Source organism: Bombus pascuorum, chromosome 7, assembly GCF_905332965.1.
Source record: "Bombus pascuorum chromosome 7, iyBomPasc1.1, whole genome shotgun sequence".
In the NCBI taxonomy this organism is placed as follows: domain Eukaryota; kingdom Metazoa; phylum Arthropoda; class Insecta; order Hymenoptera; family Apidae; genus Bombus; species Bombus pascuorum.
The window spans coordinates 6,521,586-6,534,331 of NC_083494.1; the positions used below are offsets into that span (position 1 = coordinate 6,521,586).

Genomic DNA, 12,746 nt, shown 5'->3' on the forward strand with positions numbered 1-12,746 from the left:
TGTCTGAATGTATCAATATTTCATTACAACCAAGCGTATGCAAGTACTTGGATTGTAATAATTTGAAGGTAAAATAAATAAACGAACTTGTATAACAACATATACAAGGTATTACAGTTTTTTTCTATCAGCCTTTACCAATACGTTCTATAAGCGTAAACAGGAAAATAATTTTATATAAATGTATATTACATTGCTCGAAATTTTATTAAATAATTAAGAAATTAAATATAAAACACGGGCGTAACAGACTTGTAGTTATGGCATAAGTTAATTGTTAACGAAGTCGAGTGGTGAGGAGTCGAGTTGTTATGAGTTGTAAACTATTAATTGTGAATTGTGACTTAACTATTTAGTTATCTTAATTATAGCACATTACTGTATTTAGTTCACGTTAAATAACCATCGTTTCCTGTTTAATCCATTTTAAATAGATTTATTGATGAATAAACTTATCATATAGGATAGAAATCATTGGAAACCCAAATTTCTAATATTTCCAAATAAATAAAAAAATCCTATAGTAATATATTTTTGCATACTTTTCTCTTTAGTTTGCCACACACGAAAGTCCAGCAGCCAAATCAAAAAAATTATTTCTTTCGTTTTTATAATCTTTTATCGAAGCTTCGTGTAAAGTAACGTGTACGTACATAAAATCTTTCCTTGATCTTTCCAATAGAAAGTATTAACAAAATTTGAGCGAAAAGAATTTTTCGAATTGGTAAAAGAAATACATTCAACAACATAATGGTTCCAATATTTACAGAGAATACAAAAATATCTATAAAGAATTCCACCGAGTAAGTATTATGCTTATCATATAAAATATCGTACCTAAGTGCTACTTTAAAAAAAACACAACGTTATATGCGCATTGCGAGTATATTTTTCTCCGTGGATTTGTGCATACATATTACGTATCAATTTCTCAAAATCAACTGAATGTGACCGTTCGTGTTATTTCCAAACTGGGATTTTGATTTGTTGATCGTCTACGACTTTATAATAATAATTCAGAGAATAATCCAGTGACTTTTCTACGAGATAATTTGGAAACAAATCTGTACACATACAGATTCCCGTTTGTGTGCGTTTATTATTGCATTTATATACTAATCGATTAATTTCATCGTTCGCTAGTACCTTCATACGATTAGGAAAATTTGTGGCCATGGAACTGAAATGCAGAAGTTGATGAAAGAACGCCTCGTTGCAAGACAAGTGTATAAACAATTTTACGAGAAGTATTTCATTTTTTAATCGTTCATGCGTCTCGAATTTCCGTTGTTTTATTTCGTATTGGCGATGCTTGCGTGTACGGAACGCTTGCCGTAATTACTGTCGAGCATTTTCACAAGTGAATAGCTTTGTCATGTGAAGTTCGTAAACGATAGTAAATTGGAAGTGCCTTCTACAGGAAGTCCTCTATAAATAGCAACTACCACGTGTATTTCCACGGTAATTGATCTTTGCAAGACAAGCGAGAAAGAATTCTTACGGGTTGCACGAGATTGGCACACTATGTCCCATACCTATACATATGTATGTCTCACGTGTGTAAAGAATGGTTCGTACAACGTTTCCTGATCCTCATCGCAGCTCCTAGTCTCTCGTCCTAAGAACGACAAGTTCGACCAAAATGTGCTTTCAAGAGAATAGTAATCGTCTCGAAAAGCGTCGCTCTAATTGCTCGAAGAGATTCACCGCGTACGCGGTAAAGGTAAAGTCATATGGGCGAGGTTATTTAATTCAAGTTATGCGTTATGATTGCTTCATATATCTTTAAGGCTACTTCTTTGCGAAATTTCGAAATTATCGATGTTCTTTATGCCACGTAGAAGCATTGCTTGTGCGTAAAATTACAGTCGTTGCGGCTATGCGCGCACCAGCGACGTTATTATCGTTTACGAAGACGACGCGAATTTGACGATGCGATTGCATCAGGGACAGCTTTTTCGTTATTAGAAGAAGAAGAAAGTGGACCCGCATAACCTAAGAGGAGACTGAGAATGTGTACCTGTATAAGTTTTATACGTGTAACCTGCGATAAACAAATTTTACAGTCTGTAATGTAATGTTTTTCTCAAGATAAAAGCTGTTTCATTAGTAATCGTTTAATTAGTAACTAAATTACATAAAATTCTGCGTAATTTATCATCAGGAAAAAGGAAACCGTACGTGTATTTACACATTTTTCATAAGTATATTTGCAACAATTGCTTTGTTTTATTATATTCGACGGTTAGTTTTATGATACAAGCTATTAATACCACGGCGCCGTATATGGGTGTATATAATAAAAAGCCTTTAACGATATACCGATAGCGTATTGATTATCGTAGAGTTCTGTTTTAGAGTTTATGTTCCCCTTCAAAATAAAGACCCTTGGATACAATGCACACGATATCTGTAACGCGCAATGAACGAAATAAAAGAAAAAGTAAAATTGTTACTTAATGTGTAAAGAACAAAGTAGGACGCAGCAGAAGTGTCAATTGATAGATCTCGTAACACATCGAATAGTATAAATATAACATATTAAAGTTACTTGTTCAACTATATTCATGTTATTTGCATTATTCGTATCGTAAGACCAATATCGCATAATAATAAAATTCGCAATTCAATCGCTTCTTAAAAATTATTATTTATATATTATTTATTTCATTATTATTTATATATATTATTATCCGTTGACTTCGTATTATTCTTTTTACACTGTATTAACAAGTTATTTTTAGTGAAATGAAAGATCACTAGAAATAAACAGAAGGATCAGAATTTTGTGGTCTTTCATTCGCGAGCAAAGGAAATCGCACTCGAAGAGATACAGATGTAAATAGAAGTTATAAATAAAACGGTATAAACAAAACTGAAAGCCTTATTTACAATTAAGAGATTAAAAGGAAGTAATAAGGAAATAAGGTCATTAATTGATCTTGATGAGGGACATGTTATAGTTTACATAAAAGTAGGTTTAAAAATTTGCCTAAAAACTTGTTACAGATGTCGCGAAATAATACGACAAGAAAGTTCAGCGACAAAATATATGGAAAGTTGTACGAAAACTCGATTATTATGATTAGCACGAAAAAGAAAGAAATAGTGTAAAAAGTATTTTACAACGCTTTAAAAGAAAGAGATAAATAAATTACAATCTAATTAAAGATGTGTAGATATAGATTTGCCATTATTAAAATAGATGTTTTTCATAATTCAGTTCAAATATATATGCATTATATAAAAGATTTATAAATCTAGAGAATATCTAATAGTAAATTAGACGAAACTACTAATCGTAGATGTAAAGAGGATAAAAACTTAACCTCTTGCAGCTAAATGTGTTTTTCATTCAAATATATAACGATTTACCATTTAATACGATTCGATGCCAAGAGGTTAATAAGCTATTTATTCCATAAAAACATTTTAATTTTACGATATAGTATTTTGTTTCCTTTTTTGCTATCGTGTGTATAGAAATTCGAACAAAGTTGCATGATACTTATCGAAGAAAGTGTTTTATTTAATCCTGTGACTAGATTTAATTTGAATTTAAACATTTTGACGGCTACCGGTAGTATATATTTTGTCAAAAGAAATTAGAATTTATATAACTTGAAATATATTTCTTCTACATCGAAAACATTATAAAAAATGTTTCTTTTATCAAATTTATGTAGTGATATAAGAAATGGTACACGGTGTTAATCGTTTAATTCTGTTGGGAAAACATTATATTTTTTTACTATATATTCAATAAATTTGCTTAAATCATTGCTTAAATCAATTGATTAACAGAATCAAGAATAGCAGGGTAACTGTCAATGGATTTTTCGTCGTAAATAACGAAGGAACTTCCACGAAATGTTCAATTTATAGTTTTTCACGTAACTTCGAGTCTCTTAACAAACATAAATGATGAATTTTTTATAAAATTTATTTCATGCATATTTTATGCTCTTATTTATAATCTTATCATGGCTATAGATATATTTTATTTATGCTTGATGATAATTCGATAGAATATTTTTATAATTTAACTCGATATACTCCATGTGTGTAACAGATAGCATGTAAATTGTAAAATCATGAACTTTGAAACATTCAGACAATATATGATTTGGATAAGCACTGTGATAATCACTTTGACAAGACGTAAAATTTTTCAAAACGTATCTCATTGTTGCGTATCGAGTTTCTATGACTTGACGCTCGTACAAGATGATGAAGGATGATGAATGATCGTGGAGCGCCTATGAAATGCTTATTTTCTTCTCGGTAGAACTGTTTCCAAGTTAAAACATATTGCATACGTAAATCTGTTTCTTGTCTAAATTTTACAATCAAAACACGATGTATGTAACAATACTGCATTGGCAATACTGTTCGTCATTTATAATCATCTTTTTATCAGTTCTTATATCTTAAAATTGGTTACTTTACCGAGAAGAGGTAACGAAAATCAAGTATGAAGGGCGAAGTGCAAAACAAAAATGTTTTGTGCTTGTGCTTGTGCGTGTGCGTGCGTGCAGGTTGATGCTTCTTAAAAAGCTATGTGCAAATGTGAATACATTATTTTTAAATAATGTTTTCGACAAATACTTAATATCTAATAAATAAGCATCGCATGAAGTCAGATCGCATCTGTTCGACTTAATAACATCAGACAAATTTTCATACGAACAACATGAACAATAATTAAAAAAGAATAAACCCATCCCAATAATCGGCTGTAATATTTACTTAAAAGAGAGACGAAATATTCATTTTCAGTTACAATCGGTTCTTTTCTGAACAAATCGTATACTTTCGAACAATAGAATAGCTTGTAATTTACGTCATAATTTGTTATTTAAAAATCATCATATTTAAAATTGATAAATAAGAAAAAATTATGCTTTGCAAAATTTCCTACATTCACAATATTTTGATACACTAACGTTCCATTGATATCTTGTTTGCGATTATTATGTTTAATTATGAATAATTATTACTACGTTTAGGAACAGGAAGAAGATAAACCTTAGTGTTATAGAAAAAAACGATGCTTAATTCATCGTTCAGATATTGATCGCTAGAAATATTTTATACCAATAACGAAACGGACCTGGTTGTTACCAGAAGGAACGAGAATAACAATATTATCTCGATATATAGTGACTCAGGAAAATATTCGAACATTTCTAGAATGTGATCTATATGATACAAAATATTTTGAAAATTCATTGGCATTGTAACAAGACACGTGATTATCTATATTAGTAAAATTTAAAACAGATCTGGAAAATTATATAGAAGTTATAAGATATGTATTTATTATTTGTACATCTCACAAGAGGGGGAGAGAGAGAGAGAGAGAGAGTCGCCAAAGTATTTCATTACAGTGAATTATTCACTATATTTATAAGCTAGAATATAGTTACTTTTAGCATCAATTGTATATTTAGACAGTATACAATTTATACTGTATATTAATTTTTCACTAATAGCATGTTTATAATAAATATTTTGTAACCTCCATATAGATTTTCAAATTGATTTCAAATATTACTATTATAATCTCAATAGTCCTTCACAGGAGATTTCAAGGTGATCACAAGGTCAAATACACACGAGTGTAGTAGATACGTATATCGCCGTTGATATAGTGCAATTTTTGTCTGAAATATTCTTTCGTGTGATTCATGTTTTTCGAAATATTTGAGCGGTTCGAAATAAACCGGGCACACTACATAGCAGAATTTATTTTAAACAATGAAACATAAAAAACATGTTGTTAGAGGAAGAACGTTGGGTTAAAATAAATTGGTATAAATAAACGATTGAATAAATATTTCTGATATTGAGTTTCCGTTATACGATTACTTTCCTTTAATTTTGTTATAAATTCTTGAATTACAAATAAAAAGTTGTGGAAAAAGGTACGCAGTCTTTTGCACATATTCTGTCAGTTTTTCATATTAAATTTCAAGTGATGAAAAAATCAATGAAAGAAGCGGTATATAGAGAAAGCAGAGTGAAGAATTTACATTTCAATAGAGATTTTTAGAACACAGTTTTATGACAACATTTTTATGACAGAGTTTGAGAGTAAATTTCTCGACTGGAGATGAAACTGAGAGGTACAGTTTCGAGCAAAATTTTCCAGTTATATGAATTTCTCATTTCACATTTCTTGAAAACGATTTTTAAAATAAATAGTAGATATTACTGGATATTACCAAAAAAGAAAAAAGAAAAGAAAGGAATATTATTCGAGATTTCAAACTTTCACGTTTGTCAAATTACATATTTGTGATTCTTTGGGTTTCGATTGTGTTTTTAATACACCGTAGCACGTCGCGCTGTGTTTCGACGTTTCGTGTACATTTCAGTTCATTTCTTTGGGGCAGACCTGAAACTCGGTTTGGGTTTCATGTCTGCAAATTGGAACAGAGCGCAGTATTTTACTAAAAACTTTGTCAAAGCCCGAAGAACATATGCCAATACAAATGTCAAACAGAAAATATTATTTCCACTTACTTACGAGGTTCTTAAATTGTATTGTACGAAAATTTCGATCCACTTCATTTCACAACAGAAATCTGTACTTTATCTTATGACATAAATTTGACATATTTTATTTCAAAAATTATTATTAATATTCTGTAGCCGTATTCTGTGCATTGACAACAGCATGACTAATCATCGATTAATTTTAAAACAAAGTATATGTTCCTAATCTTATTTAAATCTGAAATAAAACGATATCGAAATGATATCGAGTTTAAAACGTTTCAGTGTACAAAATTGTTAGCAGATAATTATATTTATATAGATAATTATTATTGTTACTATGTTGAAAGACGCAATCTTTTGTCGTCAGTCTTCCTATATATACAGTAAAATATTATCTGAAATAATTCCGTATATTAAATCATACACGGTTTCCTTAATCTTAGCGAACTTATTAAACTGACTTCACCAGTTTCTTTCACACCGTGTTTTACTTTCTAATACGTCGTTTCTTCTACCAACTGTATATATCTTCCCCCTTAATTTTCGAAACAATTGAACTTCAACTCGTTCGTGAAAGTACTACTCTTCCAATCTTCAGGTTCAATGAAAATGTTCTTGTTATCGTGACAAACCTTCTCTATTTGAAAAGTTCAATCGTGGTAATTTTTGGAATTACAAATAATTTGATATAAACATTTTAGGCCAAGATTTACTACGATGGAATTCCATTTATATAAATTTTATTTGACATAAAGTAAATATGAACGAAATTTTACTAGCTCCCAATTCACTGAACTTTATCTGAGCTCCTATTATCTGAACCGGTGCCGAATGTCGATCCTTTTATGTGAACGTCCAACAATAAAATAGTAAACAGTAAGGGACGTGCATTATATCTCACGCTTCGATACAAGTTTGCAACATTATTATGTATTTAAGAGCAAATGTGTCATGAGCAAACATGAACTCCTATTATAGTTGAATAAAAAATCATAGATGGTGGGGAAAAATAGGTGGACTCCTATTATACGATGACCTGGTTATCTAGTTGCTGGATACCAGTTCAGGTTGTATAACAGGCAGAAAGAAAAACGACGAGAATGCTGGCCATTTCAACGATACGCTTTAATAAAAGTGATCGAGAAATATTCATAATATAAAAATGAAAAACTTTTAAGCTTAGCAGTTCAATCTTGGAAAATTAATTCGATTGGAAATTTATCGAGCGAACTTGGAAGCTCGTATGAACAAATTCAAACGTTCGAACAACGTAGGATTATTCAAAGTCGTACGTGATAAATGCAGTACACATCTGTCAAACTTTTTTTCTGAATTAAAGTGTTTTCGTTGCTGAGCTGCTGTTATCAATGCAAAAGACATAACTGAAGAATATTCGTAATTATCTGCGAAATAAAATATATCAAATTTACCATGTCGTAAAATTCGTATAAAGCCACAAATTCTAGCTATTGTAAAAACAAGAGATCAAAATCCTTCGGATAAGGTGTTTTAACAATTTCGTAATATCATATTTTTATGTCTGTTCTTTTTCATTTGTCACGCCTATGTCCATTGTTAATCAAAGTTTGTTTCTCGATAAAAAAAAGCCTATGCACGGCGTATCTACATATTACATACGTATTGAAGCTTTACTTCGCGATGTAAGATTTTTATAGTTGTGATATTCTGAACAAAATTGCGGGCTAGGAAGCGTATTCTTTCCAAATGTATAAAAAATTTATGATCGTTATGAATAAGCGATACTTTATTTGATACAACGTATTTTAATTAACGTTACTTCGTAAAAATCGTGGAATCGATTTATTTTGATACATTTAAGGGTATAAATGGTGAAAGATATAAACACTAGGAAAAACTAATCGTACGCTGACTAAACTGTTCAAAATTGTCTAAATTTCTCCGAGTATTTTCGATCTAAGAGAATCGAAAATTTCATAAACGATTAGGAATATAGAAGCAATGATAGCATAATTGATACATGCAAAACATGCATTTTTATCGAAGTGCGTGAGGATTTGAAATTCGTACAGTAGGTAAAAATCGAACCTCAGCTCTGTGGTGGCACCCGCGTTTTCAAACCATGGCAAATTTGGATCTGGTATAGATCCTGGCTGTAGTCCGTGACTCTCGACCTTGAACGGTTCTCCGACGCTTCCTGGGCTTCTTTCCAACCAGACTGCGCTAATCACCGCACCCGTGGACGTATTTAGTGCGATCACCCTCGTTTCTACGGCGTCGTTCACTGACACCAGCAATGATTTTGCCAACGCATCTAAAAGCACTGATACCGCAACGAATTATAAGACAGGAAAGTCAGGTATATATCGATTGCTTGAATTGCTATAAGCCATTAACTTCTACGTTATTTGTGCAATAGCTTAGTTTAGAGGAACCAACATATTAATTATGACACATTTTATGCAAGCTACTTTCGAAAGTTTTCGAAAAATGTGACTAACCGTTTAACAAATCCTTAAACATGATATAAAGCGAAGTTGACCTTCAAATATCCAAAATTCCTTCGTTCATAAAAAAAGAAACGAAAGTGGGCACAGCGTGTCATGTAATTTATTCCTCATAACTCCTTCACCTTAAGAATTCGTTTAATTGAAATATCGACGTGATAAACTTTAAGATTATGCGACAAACGTGTAATTACGGACATCCTTCAAAAAATATAGAAAAGAATGATAAATTTTATTAGCTTCTAGCGTTGTTACACGGATAGGAAATAAAAACAAGTATTATAGAAAACATCTCTCGAAACGATTGTTATTCGATTCGATCGTAAGTAGAATTGCGACAGAGATACGAATAATATCGTTACAGAATTTAACTATGAAGAATAAATCTATAAAATTTCGAGAAAGTGTATTTTTGTAACTGTAGCTGTGGATTTATTAGAAACTTTATGGATTCATTTTAAAATCAATCCATGTCCACAGTTAAAATCAGTCCAGCCATATAGGGGTAGTCGATGTATTTCGATGGTATGCATATTCTCGTTACCATTTCAGCCGATGGAATTCGATTAGGTGCTGATATACCAGGCTCCGTACAAATTGAACTGTTGACAATGCGGCCCGTCATCGTGCTCGGTTTATTGGGCAAATCGATTTTACGCTTCTCTCGTAGATTGTCGATTCAAAATTCAATAACGACAAGAAAGTGTTCTCATATTTTGAAATGTCGAACCATTATGTCCTTTTTCCTTCTGATTCTTATGTACGAGAAGAAATTTTAGAGAAAGATGTTTCATGCGTTGTAAAATAAAAGAAGGAATTCTTATTGTTTAGTATCTTTGGTTTGTCAGAGTTTGTTTCATAATACTTAGACATATTACACGTGCAAATATTATTCATTAACTATTATAGTTATTTCATGTTAAGAGAGTTACATCCTAAAAGCTCTAGAATATTAAAAGAAAAATGTTTTTATACTTTTATATATAATCTATACAATACGTAAAACGCACCTGTAAAACAATTTTTCCAAATTTGAGAATCTAAGTATTTCACAAATTTTTGGATAAGCGACGCAGTATTAAAAGTAGAGACTCGACGACTAATATTTAATCTTTATTATTAACAATTTAATATAATATTATTTAAACTAATTTAATGACATTTATTCGAAGAAATGAACTCAAAACTTATACTGTTTTAAGGTTTCTGCATAATTTTCTATAATGATGCACTAGAACTTATATAAAATAGACAAGTATATCAGTATAGTTATCACATTGATTGATGGACGTTCGCTTTTAGTGCTTCTTATGAGATTTACGATTTAACTAAAACATCGCTATGGTGTTCTATTTGTTTCAACAACACATACGTATTAGCACTTCATTTACATTATGCTACTTACGAGTTAATTTAAAAAATTGCTACTTTTGAAGAACAATTTTCAGTTTAAGGTCAATGCGTTAAGCGTTGAGTCCGTCCTAAGGGGAAGGATTAAATATTTGTATAGGATATTCGCTTCTTTCGTCTACAAATACAGGGTGCGCCGTTAGAATTCGGACAGAATTCAATTTGTAGTTCCCACCATATTAGAATTCAGATGTTTGTGCTGATTGACTCTGAAGTTAGTTAAATATGTCAATAAGTCTTCTATAACCTCAAAATGACAGAACTCGTTAAGCAAAACCCGGAATACGATAGAAGAGCGGCGATTATAGAAAGTCTTCGCGCCGGGAGAACGCCGGTCGAAATTATAAAATTCTTTAGCTACCCAAGATCGACGGTATACGACATTGCTAAGAGATACGCAGCCTCAGAGTGGTTCGAGAAGGGTTCTCCTTCTCCGGCGAGAAAAGTTCAGGTTAGGGAAAAATCAACAAGGACGCCAGAAATTATTCAAAGGGCCCAAGACATGATTTTGGAAGATCCGGGAACTTCTCTCCGAAAATTAGCCTCCGTCTTGGGGGTGAGTGAAACGATTGTCCGTCGAATAGCTCAAGAGGATCTTAGATATGCCTCCTACGTTCTCAAAGTCCGTCAGATGCTCTCCGAGGCCGCCAAGCTTAAAAGATTTGCCCGTTGTCATTTGATTCTGTGTTCGTTAAAACACGAAGCTGCTCCTAACAGTCCCGACCTAAACCCATTGGACTATTACGTGTGGGGCGTTATCGAGAGACAAACTAATAAATGCAGGCACCCCAACGTCAACTCCCTACGAGCTGCTATCGAGTCAGAATTCGCGACAATTAAACGCGACCAGTTGAAGTCAGCGTGCTCGCGCTTTAGAGCAAGAATAGAGCAGGTCATAGAGGCAGAGGGTGGTTACATAGAATAAAAGTTCTCAGCAAGGACCCTTTAAATGAGATATAACAACATTTTCATGTGTTTTTGTGTATTGACTTAAATAAACAACTTTCTGCACAAAACTTCTTTTGTCCGGATTCTAACGGCGCACCCTGTAGTAATAGAGACGTAATGCAAGAATTTTCGAAGCATACATCCGGTTGTAACAGTACAATGATAGAAGCGCCAGACCTAGAGGATATTCTGCATCGTTACTCGCGTTCAACTCGCATAAATACGAGCATCGTCTCTACCCCTTCACAAGTGGAAACGCGCTACGCGATTAGATTTCAGACATTCGAATTAGTAACTTTCTTTTGAGACAGCAACACAGAGATTGTCAACCACTAATTCCTGGCCGAGTTAGTTAAACTTTTACACATGAATGAAGACGTGGGAAATTTCTTTCGATTTAACAAATCATGTTAACTAGTAATATGAAAAACTCGTTGTGTACGTATCTTCCAGTGTATCAACTATCTATCGGTAAATTGTTCATCACTATTCAACATGTGTATACTTTTGTTACAATTTCTTCGCTTTAACATCTTCGGGGTGATCGTTCCAAAAGATAGATTAGATATCACCTTGCATGCAAATACTTCAAAGGCTGAAATATCACGAAAAATCAACCGCGTGTCGAAGCAACGCGTACGGTACTTGAAAATCTATTGCGAAATGTTACGATAAAACTCCATTTGTTCGAATCGATCGGGAAACAAAGAATTCAAGTACATATAGTAATTGTTCGTGTTCAGATAAGTGAGTTGAATCGATAGGAGTTCATTTGATCGGAGTGAACTTTCGAACGTTTGCGGGGAGACGCGATCTTGAAGAAGCGCACCAACAGGAGTCGTAAATTCCCGTTACAATTTGACTAATCGACGCCACGAATCGATCGATACAGTGTTATACTCACTCAACCACCCTTATTTCTTTTGCGATAATAATGGTGGTTGAGTAAGTATAACACTGATATTAACAGGTTATAATATATATTTTAAAGATCCAACAACGTCAATGTGATACGATGTTACGTATATGGAATGTGAAACTATAAATGAGTACGACTTGAGACTCCTTTTGTGTTGGCGAATGTGATTCTGTCGATGAACTATCTTCAACTTGGTGAATGTGACTTCTTCTGTTCCTCGCACCCGTTTTAACTTGCATTGGTGTTAACTGTTCTATAGTCCAGAGAAGTGAGGTTCGTTCTTGTGTTATCACGGAGGAAAGCTCCATAAAAGAAGAAGAATAGCAAAAACGAAGATGGTACCTCGCTGGGGGTAGCCACCCACATGCTATATTTTTATTTTTATTTTTTTTTTATTCGCTAAGATATAATATTTTACCAAATGTCCTTCTGGACAAATTGTAAAAATTTAAATAAATAAACTAGAAAGAAAAAAAACG

The 12,746-nt window shown here is 32.5% G+C and overlaps 1 protein-coding gene across 5 annotated transcripts in view; it reads right to left on the minus strand.

Moving 5' to 3' along the window:
- The window catches only part of LOC132908870 (probable G-protein coupled receptor CG31760), a 70,868-nt gene that overhangs the window by 11,196 nt on the left and 46,926 nt on the right, over positions 1–12,746 (minus strand). For all 5 annotated transcript variants that reach the window (XM_060963264.1, XM_060963263.1, XM_060963262.1 and 2 more), the window contains exon 5: positions 8,572–8,806. In XM_060963264.1, coding sequence (XP_060819247.1) covers positions 8,572–8,806 — 235 coding nt within the window. The remainder of the gene's footprint in view (positions 1–8,571; positions 8,807–12,746) is intronic.